At 40.5% G+C, this 27,799-nt stretch overlaps 1 protein-coding gene across 1 annotated transcript in view; it reads left to right on the forward strand.

Moving 5' to 3' along the window:
- ptchd4 (patched domain containing 4) overlaps window positions 1–4,698 on the forward strand; it is a 61,280-nt gene extending 56,582 nt beyond the window's left edge. Inside the window, exon 3 of the mRNA XM_034228745.1 lies at window positions 331–4,698. Coding sequence (XP_034084636.1) covers window positions 331–2,000 — 1,670 coding nt within the window. The 3' untranslated portion in view covers window positions 2,001–4,698. The remainder of the gene's footprint in view (window positions 1–330) is intronic.
- Window positions 4,699–27,799: the final 23,101 nt, after the last annotated feature.

The following is a 27,799-nucleotide window of genomic DNA, read 5'->3' on the forward strand; positions in this document are numbered from 1 at the left end:
CGTCAGTTTTGTACAGCAGGATAAGGTCCACATCATAAAACGTGTGTTGGCCACAAAACGTATGCTTCATTCTGGGTTGGTCTACAAAATTAATTAATCACTGCACTATTGGAGCTTTCTCTAGTTTCTGTATGTCAAGCAATGCTTCTTACAAAGGACATTTTGGAGCATTACATGCTACAATAGGTCCCATGTTAAAAGGGTTAGGGTTAGGTATAGGGTATATCATTCAAATGGGCCAATTTTCCTGAACATGTGATTTGTACTGTACATACTGCTAATACATAAGTTTAAACATAATTATGACTTGCTTTGCTCTCTTTCTCTTAGGCCATGGAACCAAAGGAGTGTTCGAGCTGCTGGCAGGCTGGAGGAGAACGAGGGAGAACCTTCCCTTCAAGGAGCGTGTGGCAGACGCTTTTGCCGATGTGATGGTGTGCTACACCATGACCAGCTCACTCTACATCATCACATTCGGCATGGGAGCTAGCCCTTTTACCAACATCGAGTCGGTAAAAATCTTCTGCCAGAGCATGTGCGTTGCCATCCTGGTGAACTACTTCTATGTTTTCTCCTTCTACGGCTCATGCCTGGTGTTTGCCGGACAGCTGGAGCAGAACCGCTACCACAGTGTTTTCTGTTGTAAAATCCCCTCAGTGGAGTACCTGGACCGCCAGCCCACGTGGTTTAAAACCATGATGAGTGACGGCCATGACTTGTCCACGCACCACGACAGCGTCCCCTACCAGAATCACTTCATCCAGCACTTCCTGCGTGAGCACTACACAGAATGGATTACCAACACTTATGTCAAACCTTTTGTGGTCATTCTATATCTCATCTACGCATCTTTCTCATTCATGGGATGTTTACAAATCAGTGATGGATCAAATATTGTGAACCTGCTGGCGAGTAACTCTCCGAGTGTTTCGTATGCCCTGACCCAGCAGAAATACTTCAGTAACTACAGTCCCGTGATTGGGTTTTACATTTATGAACCCATCGAGTACTGGAACTCCACGGTGCAGGAGCACCTGAAGACTTTGAGTCATGGCTTCAACAAGATCTCTTGGATGGACAACTTTTTCCACTACCTGCGGGTGGTGAATGTGAGTGCGTCAACCAAGGGTGACTTCATCACAATCCTCAAGGGCTCCTTTCTGCGCAGCCCTGAGTACCAGCACTTCTCTGAGGACATCATATTCTCCAAGAACCGTGAGACCGATGAGTACGACATCATCGCCTCTCGGATGTATTTGGTTGCCCGGACGACGGAGAAGAAGCGAGAGGAGGTGGTGGAGCTTCTGGAGAAGCTTCGTCCGTTGATGCTGATCAACAGCATCAAGTTCATTGCCTTCAATCCTACGTTTGTGTTCATGGACCGCTACAGCTCCTCTGTCATCTCGCCTATCCTGACCTCAGGCTTCAGCGTACTCACAATCCTCATCCTCACTTTCTTCCTGGTCATCAACCCCTTGGGTAACTTCTGGCTCATCCTCACAGTAACGTCCGTCGAGCTGGGCGTCTTGGGTTTGATGACCCTCTGGAACGTTGGCATGGACAGCATCTCAATCCTGTGCCTTATTTATACCCTCAACTTCGCCATGGATCACTGTGCACCACACGTGTACACTTTTGTGCTGGCCAATGAGCACACTAGGACGCAATGCATCAAGTTGGCACTGGAGGAGCACGGGGCGGCGATCCTGCAGAACACATCCTGCTTCGTGATCGGGATCATGCCCCTGGTGTTTGTGCCTTCCAATCTGACCTACACACTGTTCAAGTGCTCCCTTCTCATTGCGGGCTGCGTTGTGCTGCACTGCTTCGTCATCCTGCCCGTCTTCCTGACCTTCTTCCCGCCGTCCAAAACGAGACACAAGAAAAAGAAAAGGGCCAAGCGTAAAGAGCGGGAGAGGGAGCGGGAGAGGGAAAGAGAAAGGGAGGAGATAGAATGCATTGAAGTCAGGGAAAATCCTGATCATGTGACAAATGTCTGAGTAGTGTGTAGTTATAGCAATGAGTATCAGTGGTTATCTGTCAGTTATTGATGGATTAGAGGTGTCCTCCAATGGTAAAGCACCTCTTGAGGTGCAGGGGAGTTCGAGATGTCCCCTCAGGAGTTGGAACTCCCAAACAATAGCAGCTAAGCTGGCTGGAGTAGAGCGCAGACCCACTGGTTAGTCATTCAGTCCTTCAGTCTGGACAGTGTATCTCATTTGCACAAACTGCAACATGGTTCTCAATCTCTTTCCCAACCATTTGGTATACAAAGAAGTTGTTCTAGGACTTACGCTTTGCTAACCAATTGTGCAGGAGACGATTGTGCACGCACCTTACTCCTCACACCCAACAAAAATAAACTATCCCAAATTCTGTGGAAAGAGAGGAACTGGGAAAAGCACACCAAATGCTTTTCTGTGAAAGATACAATAGCTTAACAGCTGAACAGGGCAGATGGCATACACTGTGTCCATTATGAAGAGTTATTTTGCACATTGCATTGTGTGAATACAGCCACGGTTAATATAAGCAGGAGATATGTCTGCTCTATTCCAGAGGTTAAATAAGGTTGTATGCAATGTCTAAAGGAACTGCAGTGGGCTGCAGCGTACGGAGAGGAGGTGATAAGCGACTGTCGTGCAGCAGTATTTGAATAAGCGGCAAGCCTGAGTATGACTCAAGTTAATCCTAAACTGTTTTTGCACCAGACCAGTAAAACCAAAAGTGAAGAGTGTTTCCGAGGCATGAAATATTGAACTTTATAGCAGGTTGAAAACAATGGGAAGTCTATGTGAGAGAATGAATGTCTCTGTGATCAACTTACACAAGCTTACTGGCATGGCACTGGTTATTGTTCTGAATGTTATCCAAACATAGCAGTGGTGCCAAATAGTGTATATTTTAGTTTGACTGAGTTCTATAACAACAAAAACGTCTCAGTTAGTTTAAACTTTCATATAAGTCAACATGGATCATGAATTATTTAAGCTAATGTCAATGATTGCTACTAAATGTCTTTCAGATGAAGATTATGAAGCAGGCTTTTAATTAAGCAGTAAGGCACTTTTAGTTACGTACACCATATCTGAATAATGTGAAAAACTGATAGATAGCTGAAGTGAAACCATTACCTTCAGGTTTTGTTCCAGAACTACAAAAGCCTCATGCAAAAATGTGACATTTACATTAAAATAATTACTATAAATCTGTCTATTTAGTATTTGCCAGCCTTTAAAGCTACACTTATGGATAGATCAATGGATCAAAAGACAATGTCACAAATAATCATCACACATCTGTATAATGGTTCACCTCAGCTCTGCAGAGTGTTTTAGCGTCTATTAGCCTGTTGTTGTTCATGCACCCTCATGTCACAAAAAAGTGCTGCTTTATGAATTCCATTCACCCCTAGCCTAAGACTATTGAGGGTGAACATCAATCATGACAAATACAAGCTAAGGAATATTCTGTTAAAATAAGAAAAATGGCTCACGGTACTCTTCAAGTAATTAATTCTAGCTGCAAAATAGTGAAACAGAACTCTCCTGGAAGTGACGTTGAGACTTCGGCTGTCTATCTGGAAGACTAATAATGACATATTTAGGCCCTGAGCTGGTCTTGTCCATGTAATACATAGGTAACATTTGACCTAATGCTTCAAATGACATCTCAAAATGTCCAGTCCACAAATAACCTTCCTCAATGTTCAGTCTTAAAATGGCTCCCACCTCCCCAGTGTACACAATATTATCTTGTAATGTGCGAAGGCGCGATTAGAATCTATGTTGGAGACCTGATACAAAGACACTCAAGGTCAGCAGCTCTGACAGATACAAATCTGAAGCTGACCTCCTGCATGTGATAGAGACACCATGTATAAGAGCAGATGTGGCTGATTTCAGACCAGTCAATATGCTTTTAGGGGATTGGCTGGCTCTAAATAAGCTATCACTAAGAGGACACTGCTGTCCTGTTTTCTTGTGGTGTGAAGAGGGATAGTTTGCCATTAACAAGAAGCAAAAGGGTTATTAAACCCACTTATACCCACCTGCAGAATTAGATGCAGAGGTGAAAAAGAGTCATGAATTACCTGTCACCACATTTGCAGCTTTTGTGGAGTTAGAAAGTAATCTTAAATGCTGAATTGTCAATGATAAGAACCTTAGGATTTTTATTTACCAAACCATGCTTGGAAAGTAGATGTTTTTGGCAGGCTACTTCATACAGCTGCTGCAGTAAATGTCACATTATGTAAAAGCCATGTCATGTATGTATAGCAAGAAGGCATGAAATGTTTGAAACACGGGTAAGAAATGCAAATCTTAAATAATTTAATACCCAAAATGAACTGTGTTTGCATGGCACTGTAATGTATGTATGCATGAATTTAATTTCCGTGTATGAAGTCTGCGTATTCTTTATTTTTGCTACGCTGTAGTGACTTATGTTTGTTGTTTCGATGCATATTCTGTAACACCATGTGCTGCAAAAGAACAACTTTAGTCATATCTGTGCCAAAACAGAAGCCAGAGGTTAATTTCATGTGTAAAATAACTGTAAATTACACTTTTCTATATTTTTTAAGAAAAGAATATACTATAGAAAGATTTTTAATGACATAATTTTCTTAAAAAAAGAATAAAAAAGGGAAGAAAAGTTGAACACAGTAAGCCAGTAATAAACAGTGGAATGTTACCAGTATACTAGATCTTATTTCTTGCACAATGCAGTGTCAATGTTTGTTGATGATTCACGTTTTTATACTGGAAACTGAGGCCATCTTTTTATTGTTTGTTTTTGTGTCTTTCTTAATAATATCTACTATTCACCCTCATATTTAAGATAACAGTTATTTACTCAACAGCCCTTTTTAAAGGCTTTGTAATAATCACTCTAAAACCTGGTTAGAAAATAAGTGAATTTGAATGGCATCGCCAATTTATGTCTGAAATACAGCTATTACATGAGGTCAAGCATAGCAGCAAATGTTTGTATTGTTTAGCTTTTAGGCTCTGCTGGATCATCATTCCAAAATATACTTGGTAATTTCTTAATTTGTTATAGCTCAACCTTCACATTCACGATGCTTCAGATTTGTTACAATTAGCATTATAGCCAATGCTGAGTAATGTCTGATTAGGCTCCTGTGTATTTAAATAGTAACATTAGAATCTAATAGAGTTTATTCTAAGGCCATACACTGGGTCTTACCGATGGGTTATGGAAACGGCATGTATCCAATATTTATAATCACATTATCAAAGTGTGCTTTGTCTTCTTTTGACACACGACTTAAAGAACGAGATGACATTTTTCTAAAATGTTCCTCTTGTCAACAAATCCACTAAAAAGACCTCAAACAAAGTGTTCATCTTTCTGAGATTCTTTCTGAACTACATATCTTTAGCACTTAGTCCCAATCCCACTGAAAATCGACTTGTTTCGAATGGGTTACAATGCATTTATACAAGAGGAAAAAGTACATGTGTAGGTCTATTCTCAGTTGCATATTTAATATCCCAGCAATAGAGCTCTATAGCATGAAAGGACTAAATTGTCAGGCTCTGATAAACAGGATCATTTGATTGGTAGTTTTGCTATTTTCACATGATTTTTTTCAGTAAGAATACTTTGCTTTTTAACTTCATAAATCAAGCCATTCCTTAAAATAATGATTTCCTAAAGGGTTGCACATTATCTTACATTACAAATCAGTTTCACTGGACTTTATAAGATATATGTTGTGCTGTCACCCCTTTTGTCTTCTATGGGGATAACATAACTAAACTATATTTATTGTGACATTAAAGCTAAAGTATTATTATGAAACATGTTCATCAGATTGGATGTTGTCAAGGTTCCCTCAAAATCTATTTGTTATTCCACTAATAAGTGCAATATATGATCATCAACAGCACAATATTTCCATTTAGCTTGTTATATAACCCACATTGCAACCTTAGCCTCCGAGACAAATTGTTGTGTTATTGCAACTCATCTGTCTTGTATGCCAACATTCATCAAACCTGTTATTTAATGGCTCCTACTTCAACATTTTTCACAAAGTCTCGACGTGTGTAGAAGGTAACTAGGTCAAAACAAAGTAAGGCTATATCCGTCCCATTTGAGTCCAATTACTGTTGATGAAACATGCATTGTTTGCTTCATACACTGCAATATTGGAATCTATCTATATATATACGGTATATCCAGAATTACTTAATATTGTGAAGTACAGCAATACTTTACGGTTTTGTAGCTGTCAAAAGCAAATGTCGTGTCCTGGCCAATACAACATTGTCTAAAAGGTGGTCTAAAACTCACCCGATTTTGAGTTTTGTGACTCAAACACATTGAATTATAACACAATTCATGTCTATAGCTGTCAATGTATCTCTGGTACAAGGTGTTGTTTGCGTTTACAAGTATTTGGAGGATCCTGGTCAGTTTCATTTTGCCAAAGTATGAGCCTAATATACTGTGTCTTAGAAGGGAATACCACTCAGTAAAATAAGTTTAGTCAGTATGTGCATGGTCAGTACATCCTCAAACCACAAAATAAATGATCTTGAAATGCATTGAAGAATGTTAACATGGTGTTACCATGTTATGTTTCCATACACAGGACCTGGAAGTCAGGTGATATTGACTTTCATATCACACATGAGTAATATGAACTTTTCAGGTATTTTTCAAATCATAGTCTTTGGAAGGCGAACTTTTTAGGCTTACTTTCAGGCTTGGAATTAGAAATGTAGGAAAAGTACATCACATTATACCAAATGAGAAATAAAAGACCGGTTTAAATGTGCAGATAAGTCTGACATGAACACATGGAACCAGCTACTGAATGTAATAGTAGATTTGTCCCTAGAATATTCTTTAAAGCGAGATATGTAACATTAGCTTAAGAGTGGCCATCAACTCTACAAGTGACAGTTACGGAATAAAGATAATGCTAAAAGCTGCACAGGTATAAAAGAGTTATCAAGTCACTAAACTGACTCAGTATTATAAATTAGATCAATTAATCAATAAACCGTCTAAAGTTTGCTAATATTTGCTTAAATGAACCACTATGTATGTATTAGAAAGAAAGGTTGTATTGGCTGTATTGGCTTGTTATAGGAATGTTTTTGTAAAACATTTGACCTTAAGAGTATTTTCCAATACGTTACTTAATTGATATGATCCTGTCCACAATTGATAATTATTGAATACATTTCAATGCTACAATTGAGTGTAACAGCTAAAACAGCTGAAAATAATAACATCATTGGTAAACTAACCATGTAATGTGTGTAATTAACACCTTCCTGACACTAGCTAACACAAGCTAGCATGAAACACCAGAGGCTACTAGCCATGTTGTAGCAAGAGAGGTTGTACGACTAATCTAAAATATACTGAATTGTGTAAAAAGTATTTTGTTCCCTACTGATTCCATTTCCTTAATGAGATTAATAATATGTAGTTGATATGTATTTACCTAAACAGTATAATCCAGTTAAATAGCAACTTCATACCTTTGCTGTATCTAGAGTTTGCTAACATTAGCCATAACATAGTGATCTTGTGATAAATACCTTTACTGCAGAAATGACAATAATGTATAGTCATACACAGTGGCGAACCGTGTCTATCACAACTGGACCTTCTGTAGACACACACCCACTGCCGCTGATCGCTCTCATTCGCTTTACTTCTAGTTTTGAGGTTGTCATGATAATGATGACTAAAATGGTTTCGCAAAATGGGTGGTATTCCTCTTTTAAGTATTGTAAGCGCCTGGTAGCTTCATAAGTCTGTGCTCTTCATTTTACTGGTGGCATTGCCAATATGACAATGAAGATGTTGCGTGTTTAAGGTGAATTACATGTTTACCTCATGACTGAGTATGTCTTTTGAACCAGGCGCAGTAAATATACACTGTGATGAGATGACAATGGTGTCAATTGCTGTTGTCGGTTTGCGTTTTGTTTGAACAGGTGAGGGGACATGTATTCAATGGTCATTTGATATTGATAATGTTACAATACTGTGGAATTTACAGTTGTAATTGCTATCTTAATGCCTTTCTCATAACTGTTCATTTTACAACAATGACTGCCAAATAATGTTGGTTTAGTAGTCTCCTAAAGAATGAAGTTAGATTTACTTTCTCACCACCGCTAGTCCATGTTAACATTCCCTATATGCTGACTAATCTGTTTGACCAGCATACAGCTCTGCATAGATTTATATTTTACACACAGTACATGTGCACACATTGCTGAGGTATAATCCTCGAAGATGAACAGGGAAATACCAGATCTGTCTTTCTTTTACTTGTTTTTCTGGACTCCTTCTTAGGTGTTGGCAGAGCTTGAACTCTGTTTTTCTAATCTTTGCCTGTTGCCGAGCAGCAGGGAGATCTATGTATAACCTAGAGAAATACAGGAGTGATTCATGTTTGCTTATGTTGCCAAACCACTAAGGATCTCCATCATTGCAGTTTTGTTCTTCAATAATTAGATATGAATATAGATGTTAATATAATGCATATTGGTGATCAAATACGAATAAAGCCTCTTACACACCAAACTGACACCAAAGAACACCAAAGAACACGTCCCGACGGAACGTCGCCTCACGCCTCCTGCGTCTTGGCCATGTTTCGCACTGGAACACACCGCAAAGACTTCAGCCGACGGCCAAGAAGCACGTACGAACTGCACATGCGTGAGTGACAATAACTCTCCTTACCAGCAGGCGGCGGTAGTATGTATTCGTCATTCAAAAGAGGCAACAACCGGAAGACAGACTGCGTGATACACAGAGAGAAGAAGAACAGACTGCGTGATATAAATAAGCAACAAATAGCGTGTGCGTTCCATTTTCACTCTACAGCGAGAAGCTCACGGGGCTTTCCCGAACCTGTGTCGAGAGCTGGAGTTAAATTAAATCTCAGATTTGCCTTCTTAATAGTTTATTTGGGTCCCTCACTTCCGTTTCGCTTCTCATGCACTGATTCGCTAGCTGAACAGCCAATCAGAGTGATTTCTTAGGCCTCCAGATTCAACATCGGGTGGAAGGTGTCGGCACGGCCGAAAAGACACTACGGTGCAGTACACACCAATCTGAGTAGGGCGACACAACGCTCATCGACGGCCCGACATCTATCGACGCTGATCATCAGCTCGGTGTGTAAGGGGCTTAAGAGTCCCTTTATCAGAGCATTCTTATATCATAATTAGCACATCAAATTAAATGGAGTGTTTAATTAAGCCTTGCATTAAACTTTTGATAGTACTTCCTCAGTGTAGGCTGGGTCATCATGACTTGAAACTCAAATTATGTCATTGGCAAACAGGAATGTTTGTGTTATGCTTGGTCCGAGAGTTTAAAGAAAAATGTAATCTCTATTACGTTAGTTTCCTCTTTACAATTGTGGGGTTTGTCCAGGATGTCCATTTATGACTTAACAGTGACTTAACCTACATTTTTAGTAGCGCATAGCTTGCTTAAAAACATTTGGTTAGCTTTGTCGTTTCTTTGTTGTTCCTCTCAAGTCAGTCAAGTCACACATCTTTTTTCTCATTGCGAGTAGTTCTCCATGACGAGTACCAGTAAATGGCTTTTACATTAGGTTTCGTTTTTCTCTGTAGGATGTCAGTCTTAAGCAGGGTTTGGATTCAGAGACAAACGTCTTTATAACTGAGCAAATGTCCTAGACCAGTTTGTGCTACATTGATGGTATATTTACCCAAAGTTTTACAGGCAGTACAGAAAGTAGACTAGAAGACGAGTGGCAGTCTATGCTTTAAACTGCATGACACTGGAAGTTTTACAGTACACAGCAACATCATAGTGGCATTTTATAATCCCCTAACGTTTTGCTTTCTGAGCTGCCAGCGACTAGCAGCAAGAGTGGCTGCTGTCGTGTTGTGCTCTGTTGCAGCGTTATTGCCCCAATCTGTCTTGGCCGGGGATATTTTTGGCTCCCACATTGTCTTAATCCTGTCGTGATTCTCCGATGGATTATTCATGCTTCCTTTCTCCCCACCTCCTTCTCCCTCCCTCCCCATCCTTTCCTCCTGAGCGGCTTCCTTCCCAGAGTCTTCCCCTCTATATGTTTGTGTCATCATCATTGTGCATGCATGGCCATAGCCTTGAAGTGTGTGTTGCTGTGCACTAATCAGTTCTATATAGATGAATTATTTATTATGTTATACATCTGCAGTTTCCCCATACCCTTCAAAGCTATAAATAAAAACGTTAGGAAATCAATGTTCTTCTTAGCATTACTACCTACCTTCTCATGTATCCACTCGTTTTTCTTTGACATATATTAAAGTAGGACTAAGGACTGCTGTGATAATTATATCCATATAACTATTTTCCTTTTGTTCAACCTAGAATAAATCCTAAAGACTTTTCATTTCATTTCAAACCATTATTTATACAGATAAATCCCATTGAGATTATTGATCTCTTTTTCAAGGGAGACCTGCTCAAGTAGTTCCTCATGAAACATAAAAACATAAATAGAACAACAAAAGGACATCATACAGCATCATTTACATAATTATCCACATAAACAGGTACCAATAGCTTCCGATTGACTAGCATCCAACCGAGCTTTAAAAACATTTAGTGGCACCAGATTGTTCAGTTTCCAATGAAGAGTCGAAAAGTATATGAATGTATTTCACTAGGGAGTGAGGGTCCATTTGCATAATGTGAGTGAGAATTCTCTGTGAATCTTAATAAGTTATTGTATTTACAGTTTGTGACTATCACTGTGCAATGTTGCCAACAGATATGGAATGACGATAGGAAGTTCTTTGAAAAGGAGTGGAAGTATTGTTCAGGCTCATTCTGTTACCATTGGAATTCAAATTATATATTTAGTTATTCTTAAGGAGTATGGACAAAAACATCCAGCTATCTGACCATTGCGTACAAAGAGTAGCTCCACATTGAGCCAGCAACACTTTCATAGTGAACCATTTACTCTCCATTTTGGTCCTAACCCTAAAGCTGCCTTCACATGCTTTGCTCTTTGCTCACCGTGATGTTGAGCACAGTGGCCTTGCGGTGAAAATAGCTAGTTACGTTTCGATTCTATGGTTGCCTCTACTGCTAGCTTGCATTGCTACATACAGCTGTTACCTGATTGGTTGCTCGACAAAAGTTCAACAGTAGACAAGGTCTAATTTGACATTTGAGAGCAGCGCTTGCCGTACATTTTGATCGCTGCGCATCATCAAGAGTAGCACTTCCACCCAAACACATTGGCACCTTCTGCGCGGAGCCGTTTCCTGCTGATCATGTGAAGACAGCTTAACCCTAACCCTTCCACAGACTCTTCACCAGCCTAATGTCATCCTCGGGGTGTCAAATACCAACATTTTATCACATCCCTTGGCATAAGGGTATCAGACGGACCAGGCTTTCATCTAATTACGATGTAAACCCATTTGCAACAATATTAGGTAAACCAATATCTTGGATGTTGAAAGACGCATTATAAAGTAACAAGTCTCTGTAGATGTCAGAGTGGCCTGATTGGTCAAACAATGTATTGGGGTTAATGGGTTTACATCATTTTATTCTACCATATTAACCCTGAATTGCTCCCTACTGCAAAACCAGACTCAACATGTATCGGCCCTATATTAGAAGTTAAACAAACAAGAAAACATATTATATCCAGTGACAATTATGTAGCATATACATTATGTAATCTTGTGTGTGTTTTTGTGATGGGTGTCCTGTTGCACTTGTACATTCATGGCTCTCAGATGTCAGCATCAGCTACACAAACAGCAAATCAGCAGCAAATAAACAACTTGTTGCACAAGTCTTCCATAAATGCAGATATCTCGGGAAAGAACCATTAAATCACGCTTTGGACATCCTAGCAGCCAACAAATAATTAATAATAAATGAAAAATAGTTTTAGATCGGTACGACTGAATCACCTGGTTCCGAGTATTATCCCAAATAGTTTTTTCTAAAGCTTTTCAGTTACTGGTTGATCTCACCTGGCACATCACACCATCTTCCCACCAGCCGAGGTCTGGCGTTGCCCTGGACGCTCAGATTGTCGCCGGGCTTGCACACTGTTTAGACTCCTCTTGTAGCGAGGAGCCGAACAACCACCACACGATGAGACCAGCCAAAAGTAGAACCATAGCTAGTCGATGATGATGATGATGATGTACAGGAATGTCTCAGTGTCCATTTATTAGAAGAAGTATGCTTTTGAATGCTCCAGATGTTTTAAACGTTAACTCCTTTTCTACTGCCTGCTATGTTAAATAAATAAATAGTATGCATATGATCAATCTTTTTTACTGGACAGAAAAATACATGATTTTCATTAAAAGAGCTTTTGTCTAAGAAACAACTTGTGGATTTTCCTTCCATGTCGATTATGAATTGTGTTTTTGAGGGTACAGACCAAGTCCATGTTTAGTCCTTTGTCTATATGGTTTCTTTAGCGAAATATTGCTTCACTGCATTCCATCACATTGTCCTTGATAGAATTTGCTGTCGTCAATGGGCAAACATCAAATAACATAAAACAACCATAAGCACTTCCCTGAAACTCTTTATTCAACCAATAACTATTATCGCTGTGTCCTTTAGCAAATTAACTCACTACTCCAGTGGTGCTGCTCTTTGACAAATGGAAGAACATGGACGTTTCACTTGGCAGCTTCCATGTGTGAAAGTGTCAGATGATTAAAGTGGGGAGTTGGACGATGCTGAAACACAGGTTGTGTGTACTCAGCAAAGCTTCCCTGGATAAATCTAGAGTATTCGACTGTTTCTCTGCTATGAATGGACTGTAAACAATTATTGCGAGACTCCCTGCCACAATTCCTTAAATTAATATGAGGAACTTTAGAGACCACCTTTCCTTAAATGTCCCATGTCATGCTTTTCTGGTTATCACCCGTCCCCTTGTGTGTTATGAAGGTTTTTCTGCATGTAAACAGTCTGCAGAGTCACAAACCCTCAAAGTACACCCTGTAGCGAGTAAAACTCTAACACAGAAAAGACCTGTCGATGCTGCCCCAGAACGCCTCGTTGGACATTTCTCATTTTCCATTTTTACTTCTTGGGTATAGTGACGTAACGTCCGCGGAGCCGTTACGTTTGGACCAATCCACGGACGTCCTCTCACACACACACACGAGGCGGGACGTTGTGAGGCTCGCTGCTGCGAGGAGCGGGACACTGTGAGCTGGCAGAAAAACAAGATTGTTACAAAATGATCATGATTCAAAGTTAGAATTGTAAAATAAGTTTCTCATAGTTATGTTAGTGTTGTGTTATTTGCAGTGTTGGGACTAACGCCGTTATTTTTGGCAGTAACTAGTACTCTAACGCATTACTTTTTAAATTCAGTAACCCAGTTACCGTTACTACATGGTGCGTTACTCCGTTAGTTTTTTTTATATAGTCAACGGCCAGGCGAACAGAGATGAGAACTGTACTTAAGTACAGTACTTGAGTAAATGTACTTAGATACTTCCTGTGTCACATGCGGAGACGCGCTGTGGGCGTGTTTGTGTTGTTTACTAACAAGACTATCATGGCGGCGGCGGAGCTCAAGTCTAGTTTCTCCACCTGGAGATATTCTCACTATTTCACTTTTCTCGAGCACAAAGAAAAGAAAGTTTCTGTTAAATGTAAGTTGTGTCCTGGCGGGTCAAAGATCCTATCTACTGCCCAAACCAGTCATTCAAATCTCTTAAAACATCTGCAAAAACAACATGCTGGGACGAAGCTAGTAACTAAGACCGGCACTGACCCAGACTCAGCCGACGCCACTCCACCTCCACCTAAGCAACAGCGGCTGGATTTTAACCAAGGGACTGCTAGCCAGGGAAAAGTCGATAAAGCCATTGCACGGTATGTTGTAGAACACATGCAGGCTATTGCTACAGTGCAGAGCCATATAATAGAAGAGTTACGACAACGGAAGTCCAAAAACGGTTATCGTCACGTGGTTCATGTAGAAGAGGATCGTTCCCCGGAAGTTCATGGCGGGCAATGTGAATGCATTGATAACAGGAGATAGAACTACGATTTTTGGTAATTATTAGTGAATAAAGGTTTTGATTTGCAATATTTATACAACAAATCGATATGTGTATGTATTTACATCAATATGTTTTAAAACATAAAATATAATTTGCTAATATTAAGTGATAATATTAGGATTAGTGTGAACAACTAGTTTACATGTTAGGCTAACAGTGCCTTGGTTAAAGAGCCTGTGGCTGTTTATTTATAGCTTTGAATTCTTTGAAACCAATATTATCTTCTTAAACTTGTATGGTAGTCAGGAGCATCACTTTCTAATGTTGATTGATATATTTAGAGGGAGGGGATCTAAAGTAATGCTTTAAAATTCAGATTAGATTAATGTCTACCATTTTCTTAAATTCATGGTAGTTTCAGTAATCCCATGGTAATTGAGGACACAAGTTATCTAAATGACTAATGTCATCTTTATGGCTTTCAGAAAGGACAGGAGACCGACAGGTCTCAAAGGACTAGCAGCAGCAGCATGATGATGATGATGATGTTTAATGTGTTGTTTTAGGAACATCCATTGCAAATACATGGAATTCAATAAACATTGAATAGCATATCATGCAGTTTGTCTGTGCCTTTTCCTCCGTGTTGTCCTGGTTTGCTGTGCTGCCTCCTAGTCGCCACCATGGTTTGCTGTGCTGCCTGGGGATGCTCCAATCGCTCAGAGAAAGGAGTACGAATGTACGGCTTCCCCACTGACACAGAGCGGAGGAAGCAGGAGCAATTTCACAACCAACAGCAAAAAAATATGTGATTTATATACAAACACTGCATTTGCACTTTTTCACAAAACGAAAACCACACCATTGGGAAAGCTTAATGTTTTGTTTAATACAAAAAACAGGGAAAGGCTTGAAAAACACTGAGAGTTGAGACTCAGGGTGCAGGGTGAGGGTCTCAGTGCAGGTATTCAGGCTCCATTGAATCCCCCTCTGGTTATTGTGCTGAAAGAGGGAGTAACAGACAGGAGAAAGGGTTATACACACACCTACAGTATATAGCACACCTATTGGATGGGAAATTGCCTTGGGGAGATAAGGTGTGGTCTTTGTTCCCAACTGAAGTTATGGAACTTTATTATTTGTGAATTTAATAAAGTATGACAAATGGCATCAGTAACAGATGTGATATGAATTTCTATAAAGTTGTATCACATTCTTGGTCATATTTTATATACAGTATGTAATGAGTATAACATGTCCAGTAAGTATAAAGTGTTTCCTAATACTGTGTATTCAACCACTATGGAATATGTATGTGGGCAGACAAAACTGAGTTGTTCTGTGTGTGAAGTAACCTCAAGTCACTCCGCAGGCACATTTTGATGCAGACCAGTTTGTCAAGACAAAAAAGGGCAAGACTAGGCTGAGAGCAGAGGGTATACCCACCATCTTCGTGCATCGCCCTGTGGTCAAAAAGAGAAGTGCCCCTGCACCACGATTCACCCCGGGACCTGTATCTACAAAGCCCATAGCTCATGATCACAGCGATAGTGTGAAAGGTGACACAGGTATAATAAGTATGAACTCTTAGTAACAAAAGTAATATTTCTTATTTTTAAGTGGTATAATATTTTAAATGTTCGAACATTTACAGTGCCATGTCTTCTACTTACATTAGTCTCAAAGATTGAGGGAAGAAGGGAAGGGATCACTGCCCTCCACCTGCCAGAGGAGCGCAAACAACAAAAACAAGCAAGGTGTCCCGTCATGTACCTGGAAGTTTGGGTTGGCAAAATGGAGTAAGAGAGGGACTGGAAAAACCTTGGTGGCTGTCTACTCATGTTGTTACAGTTGTCTTGGTTACAGCTCTCAAGTTTTTTTTTGTGCCATTTCCACATCTTTAGAAAATATGAAAAAATTGAAGTGAAATCAACCTCTTCTCTGGAGAACAAACTTTGATTTCTCTGTCTTGTGAGTTTGCAGTCTTGCAGTTTTGCTCCTCCACCTGTAACATCACTGCCCCTCCACCTGCCATACAGTAGGTTACTAACAAGATTACTTATATAATACAGTGATATAATACATGTTTAGTATGCTTACTTATATAAAACAGTAGTATTAAACTTACCTTGTGTGTTCACTCTCACTTAAGTCCCTCTCCCTTTGCCATCAATCCAAAATCAGCTGAGCTGCAACATTATACACACAGGTAATAATCAACATAATCACAAGGACACAATATGGCTCTGCTAAAAACACTCACTCTTACACGCACCAAAGTTATATTTATCTAATATTTAACTCCCTCCACCCCCGCATACAATCCCGTTTAGAAGCCCCTCTTCTCTAATTCAACAACGTTGGACCAAATAGACATTAAGAGAACGGAATTTACAATTAAAATGCTGTTCAACGTGTGATCTGTTATCTGTAAACGTTCCCTAAATCTACTAATTTAGGGATAATCCACTGACATCCTTTAATACACATGTTCAATTGAATCAGATGTACTGATAATATCCGCAATATAAATCTTTAAACTTCTTCTTACCTTTAAAAGTCCGTCACGAACGGTCTATTATGCTGCAACTCCACAGCTCTGCTAGCCTTGGCGCTAACTTCCGGGGAACGATTGAGAGGCTCCACGATCCGCCATTGCTGTAAAAAAGTGGTCCATTGGACTGAACGGAGATGTCATAACTCTTCTATTATATGGCTCTGCTACAGTGGAGTCACCCGCTTTCAGGGAGCTAGTTAGCATGATAGCATGTCCGGGCGGCACACGGCATATGGGACGGAAAACGTTTTCCAACTACCTGGAGAAAGAATATACAAAAATGGAAAGCCAGCTAATATCGATGCAATCCAGATTGCATATAATGCATGTCAAGTTGATCAACAGATTGTATTATTCTCCAATGCAATAACAGTACTGAAATGAAGGCTAAGGGCATTAATGGGAGACATTTTTAAAGTAACTAAAACGTTACTTTTCACAGTAACGCATTACTTTTGGGTTTACGTAACTAGTAAAGTAACTGAGTTACTTTTGAAATGAAGTAACTAGTAATGGTAACTAGTTACTGGTTTTCAGTAACTAGCACAACACTGGTTATTTGTAATGACTAACTTTTAAATAATTTTTTAGAAATGCTTGATTCACTATGAGTTTTAATTTTTGAACCTGTCTAAAATGTTATGTATTTATTTTTATAAAAAGGGGCTTGATTCTTTCTAGAGCAGGAATAATACATTTATTATTTTATAAATATTTAAGGAGCCTGTCACTAGCTGTGTCTTTAAATGCAATCATCAAGATGACTTCATCTGTTTGTTTTTTTAAAAAGCAACAAAGACATATTTCAATCCACATCAATGCGCTTGGTCTGATATTTATGATACAAATGTTAGCTGTTTAATCCTTTAATAAAAGCATCAAATAAGTTCCAAGGGTAAGTTCACCTAAGGAGCTAGTATGTATCACCAACATACCAATATAGATATTTTTTGTTTCATCTTCATGGTACAGAAGTGTTTTGCTTCCACGTAAGATTAATCAGATCGTGTTCTAACAAGAACGTTTTTGTTGTTATACTAATATACTTTTTATATTGTTATAAAGTGCAATGTTTCAAGTTACAACATGATCATATATTATTTTACTAAGCCTAAAATGTTAACTCTGAATGAGGAACATGAAGAAGGGCTAGGTTAAGGAATATGACTAATTTACAAATTGAGTCATTGGGAGACTCTGCAGTCATCAGCACAGTTGATGATATTGTATAAGCAGGGCTATGGTTAGCCTGTCTTACATAATAAGCTGGGAAACGTGGGAAAATATTGTTTGGTACGAAAAAATGCATTAATATCAGATATCAAACCAGCTGATCTGTGGAGCTACATGCCATCATCCTTAGACCAATTTAGGAAATATTTTGTTATAAGAACAATTTGGAAAAGTCGAGTTCTACACACTTGGAGAATCTATGTCATGATATGTCATCAAACATGTCTTTTATTTTCATTTACATATTTTGGGGCATTTTTGACCTGTAATGAGGAAGAAAAACGAATGACATCTGACCCACATCTGCTTGTGCATTTATGACATTTCAGGGAAGCTCGTCGGTACCGATTACAAAAGCCAATCCAATAATTCGAACGGCCCATCTGGCACAATGGGAGGAAGGTGAAAAAGCAAAGGAGTGGAGCCGGAGAAAGAGGAGACAGACAGCAGCTGAGTTCTTCTTACAAACTCCTTCTCACCCTCTCCCTTGCATCTCTCCAGAAATGAAATATTTATAGAAGCTCTGGATTTTATCTGCTGCCTATCATACTGTTAGGCTCCTGCTCTGCTGTGATACCCGGACAGCAGAGAGGGACCCCCGCATCACCAACAGGAAGTTTACCCTGCTGCTTCTTTGAAGAGCAACGGCTATCTCCTGCTCCAATCGCCCACCTTTTCTTCTTATACCCACACTGGGATAAAAAGGAGAAGAGCAACACGGCAAAATGTAAAAATGTCCTTTTGGGTGCAGATATCACAGAAATGTAAAGGAGGGAGGGAGGAGATAAGGAAGAAGTAGCTGTGAAGAGGAAGGAGTAGATGGATGGAGGTGGGAGGGTAGAGCATACTTAGAAGAGCCCCATTATAGTGATGTATTTTGGCTCAAAAGCTCCTGAAATCACACCAGCACGTCTAGTTTTTCCCACAGAGAGTAAATAAGAGTTATTTTAATGCCGACTAAGGAATGTACAGGCACTGAATCAGCATGAAAATAAATTCAGAGATGCTGCTAGCGTCCCTGCATGTGCTGCTTGTGCTGCTTCCTGTGAGCCTGAGCAGCTTAGAGCTCCAGAGAAGGACCAATGGCTCCCTCTAGAGGAAGCTCTGCACTCCGCATGCTGGATCATTTTTATTTGGTATCAGAATCAGAATTCCTTTATTGGTTCCACAGCAGGTACGGGTTTACAGCAAAAGTGGCATAGCAGGTAATAACCAGTTATTATAGAAAAGAAAAGCACACATTAGTAATAAAAAACAATAAAATAAGTACACAACCATGGCAAAAAATAATAATTGTAGCAGCAGTTTAAAATAACTAAGTGATAAAAACATATTAAAGGTCTCCTATTATACTAAATGTAGGCATATATTATAGGTCTCAGATATATAAAAAACACGTCTATGAAGTGTTTTGCTCAAAATACCAAACAGATCACCCATTCTAGTCATGCCTCATATCCCTCTATGTCAGCCTTGTTAGAGAAGTGCTGATTCTGGAAGGGGAGCTAATGCCTGCTCAGAATTCTACCGGCAGACACTCAGCTAAATGCTGCCGTGATTAAACTCCATATCATGTTCCAAACCACATCAAGGATTATTTCTGAAACAGTATTGAGCTCAAATGCTTTTTCTCTTGCGGGTTGACCACAAGGTGAGTACCTTTTTATTTCCTGATTTTTTTTGTTAGCGATGCTCGCTAATGTAAACAAAGACCATTACGTCAAAAACACGTCTCGCCTTGTTTCTTATAGCGACATATCTGATAGGGGGTAAAGCCAGCCTTCATATTGTACGCAAATCTGGATCAGCCCAGTTGTACTCCTGTTTTTAAAGATGTGGGTACAGAGGAAAAGAGAGAGGGTTTTGTTTTCTGACTCTTTGTGAGTTCCCAGACACACATATTTATGTATAAAATAAATACAAAAGTGCATTTTGCATGATAGGAGACCTTTAAAGTGTTTTTCTCAAATGTATGTTTTTTTTTTTTACATAACAGATTACACATTACAATTTATAGTTTATTGCACACGATTGCAACAGTATACTCTGGTTAAGTTTGTGATGGACTAAAAAAAAGGAATGGGGTTAATTTCAAAAGGTCCAAAAAAAATCAAGAGTTGGTCAGATTTCAACTGTAATTAGAAATGGCAGAATAATATCTCATTGTGTGACTGGACATGCGATGGCTGCCTCTGCATTCATGAAGACTTTTATGTAAGGTTTATGTTTTCATTTCATACCAAACCTTTATTTATACAGATAAATCCCATTGAGATCATTGATCTCTTTTTCAAGGCAGACCTGCTCAAGTAGTTCCACATGAAACATAAATAGAACAACAAAAGGACATCATACAGCATAATTTAAATAATTATCCACATAAACAGGTACCAATAGCTTCCGATTGAGTAGCATCCAACCGAGCTTTAAAAACATTTAGTGGCACCAGATTGTTCAGTTTCCATTTAATTTGCAGACTATTCCAAGACAGAGGAGCTGCGCATCTAAAAGCTGTCTTCCCTAAAACAGTCCTAGCAGTTGGCACATTTAATAAAACCACAGCATGCGATCTCAGGCAGTAGCCACTTACAATTTTCCGTGAGATCAGGGAGCAGATATAAGATGGAAGTTTCCCTAACATGGCTTTGTATATAAAAATGTACCAGTGACTGAGCCTCCGTACAGTTAGTGAAAGCAAACCAGCCCTTGCATACAGGGTACAGTGATGGGTTAATGCTTTACAGTTTGTCACAAATCTCAGTGCACTGTGATACGCAGCATCTAACTTGACCAGGCAATTGGCAGGTGCATTCATATACATCAAATCACCATAATCCAGCACAGGTAAAAAGGTCACAGTGACTAGCCTTTTCCTGGCCTCAAGCGAGAAACAGGATTTGTTCCTGTAGAAGAAACCTAGCCTAACCCTCAGCTTTTTAAGCAGGTTATTGACATGAAGTTTAAAAGTGAGACAATCATCAAGCCAGATACCAAGGTATTTGTAACAGGTAACCACTTCAAGTTTTATTCCTTGCATAGTTACAATATCTAAAACAGGCTCTGGTGTCTTTTTAGCTTTAGAAAAGAGCATTACCTTGGTTTTCTCAACATTTAAAAGAAGCTTTAGTTCAGAGAGCTGAGTCTGAATAATTTTAATACAGATTTCAATTTCCAAGGCTTTGAATTCAGAGGCTGTGGCTCAGTCTGCTGATCTTCGGATCAAGGGAACACGGGTTCAAACCCCGCTGCAGTCAGCATGTCGTTGTGTCCTTGGGCAAGACACTTCACCCCAAATTGTCCCTGTGGGGATTGCCCACAGTACTGAATGTTTGTAAGTCGCTTTGAATAAAAGCAACTTACAAGTGACATGTAATTTTCATGCGCAGAATAGCTACACAGTACTTTTTGGCAATGAAAACCTAAGTCCCAGGCACCGGCAACAATGCAACATACAATAGACTGGTATATGTAATAAATAATAAATGTAATTCTCTCCTCCTGAAAAAGCCAGATAGGTGAAACGTTGATGAAACCCGCCCCTTTTAATTGTGTTTACAATTCCTTTTAAAACTTTTTTTTAATTGCTTTTACAAACTTTTTTAGTGATTGTTTTTAAACAGCAACAGCCTCACAGGATTGCTCCAGGCAGAGCGTTTTTAACAGGAGCAATAGCGTCTGAGGAGGAGCCCGGGACCATCAACAACACGGTGAGTGGAGTTACAGTAAGTGTGTGCACACTGAAGACACCAGCCTCCACCACCAACCAGGACTCCCACAAAGACTTGCCTTTTATTGCTTTTTACTTTTTTAAACCTGCAAACAGGTTGTATCTCTTATTGAGAGGCCACAAAACTGCTGTGCGCCCTTTCGGGGGGGGCACACCGGGCTCCCTGCCCATCGCCACTCTCTGGAGGAACAAAACCGGCTTATAAACCACCATAGGCTGGTTTGAACTATAATCACTTGAAACCTTTGTATCCTGTCCTCTCCCCTCCCACGTCCTCTCCCCCTCTTCCTTCCCCTAAACCTAATCTCCCACCTCTCCCTGTAAATTCCTCTCCCAAATTTATCCTGGACTCTTGGTACAAACAACTACATTTCTAAATAGTTTGTGGCAGTAGCTGCAGAGGGGAGGATAGGCGAATGTATTTGTTAAAGTTGGTTTGATTACACCATTCACAATTCCGACAACGCCAACTTGGGAGTTTCACCCAAGGAAATATTAACACATTTTCAGTTATAGAGAGGACACATAGGTTTGAATACTAATGGAGCACGAGACGTGGTTTCAATTTATCAAAAATATACAATTTTTTTAAGCACAAGTCAATAGTTAAAATGCAGTTCAAAATAGTCGCACAGGGCTGTAGCACAAAGGGAAAAAACGAATTAGGGGCTGAGGCTTACCAGTGGGGGGGATAGGGTCGACGAGTGAGTGGAAGGATCCCCAAACAAACCAAACTTAAATCACCCCAGTCATACATGCAGGAAATCAAATCCCGGGGGAGCACATCACACACAAAAGAAGAGAGGAAAACCACCACCTTGGACACCAGCACCACCACCTTCAGCTCTCAGTAACTAAGTTGGGAAACAAAGAGGGAAACGCAGTTAATGGGGGAAAAATACGTATACGCAATATCAAATATGTTCTCATAAACAGATGATAACAACTTGTGTAAACATTTAAAATAAAACAAATCACAAGAGAAAAGGTTCAGTCAAACAAAATAAACAATTAACTAGATTAAATCAAGTTGGCCAGAGTAAGGACAAGTTATAGAGGGAGTTAGCCCCAGAGTTCAGTGACTTCCACACTTCAAGTGTCGGCCCAAGCAAGGCAGCAGGAAGGCGTGCAGTTAAAGCAGCACTTTACTGGTGAGCGAGCCTCCGCAGTAGGCGACGCAAAGCTGGCCAGAAGCAGCAATCAGAAGCAACAATTATGTAGCGGTAGCCCAAACATTTAGGCAGGATCAGCAGCAGTTGTGATGTTACTGCCGATAAACACACTTTCTCCGGTGAAGTAAAACAGCAGATGTCCCTTAACCATTGGATTGACCCTAGGTTTATGAATAAATACAAATAAAGTGTTAATATCAATAAAAGTAATGAGGTGGATTGACTAAATAGATCGCCGTACAGCGCACATACCGATCAGGCTTTCCTATCGATGACGCCGAGAGGGGAGAGCTTCATGCTCTTTATGGCTGTGTTGACAGGCTGCACCCGGAGGATCCTCCACTAGGCGAGCCAAAGCAGGGCTAAGTATCAATACGCTGGCAAATTGCAGAACCTTTGCTGAAGCGAGCAATGCTGAAGCGAGCAATGCTACTGCAACCTATCCTGCACCGGTGCCGGAAGCAAACACGGCAAACACGCAAGTGGGGCGGGTCTGTGTACCAACAAACAAGAGACAGCCAGCTAGAAACCTCTGCCCCTTTATAGGGTGGTGATATGCTCACAAGAGCCAAATGAGGAGAATATGCTTCACAAGGGATTAGGACTCTTATCCTGCTACACACCAATAAACACAACCCGGCCCAACACAGCGATCTACGCAACTCCCAAACTAACCGGACCAGCACTCTCCCCGACCCCGACCAGAATCCTGACCTGAGGTGGAATTCACCCTCCACTGTCCTCAACCTATCCACCCTATCCCCTCTGCAGCCCAGCAACTACTTCTGCAGAGGGGCCTCACCTTTGTCCCACGCACCCCCACCCCCGCCACGTTCTGGAGGAACTTCAAAGGGATACACAAATATCACAGACGTCTCAAGATCATCGACTATTTTCACACCAAACCTCACTCCCAACAATGACCATTCACCTTTCCATCCAACTGGGAACCTTTAATTACACAAGTCAATCCCAAAACCCAAAAAATCATCAGTCCACACATAATTATTAAACCGGCCGACAAAGGTTCCAAAATAGACCTCATGGATAGACATCATTACATCACGGAATCACAAAAACAACTCTGCAATCCACTCCACTACAAAGCTATTCCGGACACCATACAACCCCAAACTCAACTAAAATTTAGACCTATAATACAAACCCTCTACCAACTGTAATACATCTCCGCCAAACAGAGGGACTTCCTCTTCGGACCTGATACCCTCCGCCAATTCTACCTACTACCAAAGATACTCAAAGACCCTTCCACCTGGACCATTCCCTTTGAGGTTCCTCCTGGCAGAACAATTGTCTCTGACTGCAGCAGCACTTCTTACAATATCTCCCAGTATATAGAGGACTATTTAGGCCCCCTCTCCACCAAACACCCCAGTTATCTAAAAGACACTTACCACTTCCTTGATATCATCAGACCCATGGTTGTTCCCACCTACTCCCATCTGTTCACCATCGACATTGACAGCTTATATACTAATATCAATACAGACTTAGGCCTCCTTACTGTCACCTCAACCTTCTCCAAATACCCAGACAATAAAAGACCAGACAAACACTTACTTTCCCTACTCTCCCTCTGTCTTAATAACGATTTTATTTTCAATGACCAACACTACCTCCAGATCCACGGAACAGCCATGGGTCAGCGATTCGCCCCCTCGCATGCCAACATCTACATGAGCGAGTGGGAGCGAGAAGCACTGGCCAAGTGCACCTACTCTCCATCCCTCTACTGCCGCTTCCTAGACGACAATAACCACTACCTCCAGCTGTGTGGTTGTGCGATGGGCCGGAAATATGCTCCAGCCTACACGGACATTTACCTGGCCCATAGAGTGGCGAAGTCATCTACTTCCGGTCCATGGGACCTTATTTCGGAAAAATTATGTATTGAAGTCGTTGGAGAGAGAAAACGTATCTTTCGATCCCGTTTAAATTGTGCCACGAAGTACACATATGATGTTTGTCAATCTTAAAAAATAATTTCCATGTCAAAAAAGTCACAGTTTGTCGTAAAACTGTTGAAATATACGCAACTAGAAAGACTATAAATCCCAGATCCGCTAAATAGAAGAGATAGCTAAGATAACTTTAACAAGATGCCTGTGTGCTTAGTACCAGGTTGTTATCATACCAGCAATGGGTCGTTCTTTCGCTTCCCGTCTGATGAAAGGACCAGGAGTGGCTGGCTGGACCAAGTTAGCTACCTAGCTAGTAGAAAGAACGTTAGTTAGTATTACAGTCTTAGCCTTGTAATTTGTATTAGCCTTAACATGAAGTAACATCAAGTAACCCAAAATGTTAAACAGTAAGAGTAGTAGTCATATTTCGTGAACCCTTTGAAGAGTACTGTCACACCGGTGTGATCATTCTATAATACACCATTTAAGCCTGGGGGAGAAATGCTAACGCTAACGCTACACGACCCAGTCTCACGGCATTTCGTGTTATAGTCACGACATTTAATCTATTGATTCGTGTTCACCAACACGATTTTCCCCTTTTTTCCGTGTCACACAGAACGATTTTAAAAGCAATGTATTTCTATTGGTAGTATGTTTCGTGCCTGCAACACGTCTTTTTGTCCGTTCGGGTCTTGGAAGACCGGAAGCTGTGGGGTTCATAAAAACATGTTCTTACTCAATATCAAGCCACGATTATTGTTTTTATTTTAAATCGTATAATGTCGGACTTTTTTTGTCGTCTGTGAGGAAAATAAATGGGGCTCAGAGCCTCAGAATACTGAAATCTGTATTTGTTTTAAATCTTTTTTTCCTTCTAATTTGTTATTATTTTCTAAATAACACACTGTTATTTACTCACCAATAACACACAATTATCCTTGTTTTTATTTAATTCCATAATCTCAGGCTTTTGGAACTGAATTTCAAAATAGAAATAACCGGAAACAGACGTAGGCCTATAAGGGACATTTCGAGCATCATTGCGATACACAGCCACTGAACTGATTACCCAAGATCCTCAGCTTGTTACGGTGAGTGAAGCAAGCAGGACCCAAATGCAGATAACACTGAAAAAAATCACAAAACTAGGACCACCAAGGTAGGTCAGGAGGACTGGCCTGGGCTGACAGCCTTCCAGTTTGTCCAAAGGTCTTCTCATCAGGGCTCTATAAATAAAGAACTACGGCAGATCTGTAATATGTAATGCAGCCGAACCGTGTATTACAATTACGTTATGTGATGACTTTCAAAAAGAAAAGCAAGAACACTCGGAATAAAGTATTATTTTCTTTTTTTAAATGTTTTTCGGATTTCATATCGCATTAACACCATATCCCTACATGCATTGCAGCTAAAACATCCAATCAGCGAGCTTAAACCATAGCTGAGGATCTTGGGTAGTCAATTCAGTGGCTGTGTATGCTCGAAATGTCCCTTATAGGCCTATGTCTGTTTCCGGTTATTTTTATTTTGAAATCAGTTCCTGACGGACGACAAAAAAGCCATAGATTATAGAATTAAACAAATAAATAAAAACAAGGATAATTGTGTTTTATTGGTGAGTAAATAACAGTGTATTATTTAGAAAAAAATAACAAATTAGAAGGAAAACAAGATTTAAAAAAATACAGATTTCAGTATTTTGAGGCTCCGAGCCCCATTTATTTTCCTCACAGATGACAAAAAAGTCCGACATTATACGATTTAAAATAAAAACAATAATCGTGGCTTGATATTGAGTAAGAACATGTTTTTATGAACCCCACAGCTTCCAGTCTTCCAAGACCCGAACAGACAAAAATACGTGCTGCAGGCACGAAACATACTACCAATAGAAATTAGGGATGTAACGATATACCGAATATCGTGGTATCGCGGTAAATAAACGTCCCAATACCGTCGTGAGACTGACAAAATCTACCACGATTTTTTTTTTTTATTAATTTTTTTTTTTTTATATTTTTTTTTTAAACACTTTTTTTTATTTTAAACCTTTATTTAACCAGGTGGTCCCATTGAGATAATCGATCTCTTTTTCAAGAGAGACCTGTCCAACATGGCAGCAAGTAGGTTACAACATGAACATAAAACAACAGAACACAAAAGGACATCGTATTGTAACGTTCACAAGGTGAGTCGGAAACAGGCTTCTCGTTATTAGGCTTGAATAACTCTTGTTCTTTACAGATGATCACAGGTACATGTACACTTTGTGGGTTCTACCTCACACTAACCTAACTCCTACCCCTACACATATATATATAGCAGTGTCTACGTCACAACTCCCCGCCCTCCCCCGTCCGCTCCCCCAACCACAGGCCCGCACCTCAACCAGCATCACTCTATGATTGGCAGAGAGACGGGGGAGGCCTGAGTGACACCCTGGACATCCTATGCAGGGTCGCTACACTACCCCCCCACTACAAAGTTCCTCGCCCACGAGGAACAAATAAACACAGCACAACACTACATCTACACACTGTACTTTGACTAGGAAGGTCTGGGTGGACTACCATCCCTTCCAGTGAGACCAGGGCACATTCTTGCCCTCTACAGGAACTGAGGGGTCTCACTATAACTTTACTACCAAACAAAGTCTCTGAAGCGACCCGGGGGTCATGTCTGCCTTCTCGGCAAGGGGACTGGGGTCAGGAGGACCGGGGTTGCCGGATCTGGCCCAGGCGGCGAAAAAATGGGGGGACTCTCAGTCCCTGATGGGGGACTGCTGCTCTGTTCGCCGGGGGGCCTGAGTGGGGATGTCGAGGGGACGGCTGTGGGCCCTGATATTCCTTGGGTCTGTGGGGAAGCGACTCCTCTGTACGGAGCCAACCTGTCTCTGTGGAGCACCACTTTTCTCCCCTTTGGTGGCAGCTGCACCCTGTAGACCACTTCCCCCACCCTCTCCAGTACTCTGCAGGGACCAACCCACTGACTGTCCAATTTTGGGCACCGGCCTTTCTTTCGTTGTGGGCTGTAGACCCAAACCAGCTCCCCGGCCCGGAAATGCTGCCCTCTGGTCCTGGTGTCGTAGTTCCGCTTCTGTCTCACCGCAGCACTTTTCTGCTGATCGCGGGCAAAGGCGT

This window comes from Gymnodraco acuticeps, unplaced genomic scaffold (assembly GCF_902827175.1).
Source record: "Gymnodraco acuticeps unplaced genomic scaffold, fGymAcu1.1, whole genome shotgun sequence".
Taxonomy (NCBI): domain Eukaryota; kingdom Metazoa; phylum Chordata; class Actinopteri; order Perciformes; family Bathydraconidae; genus Gymnodraco; species Gymnodraco acuticeps.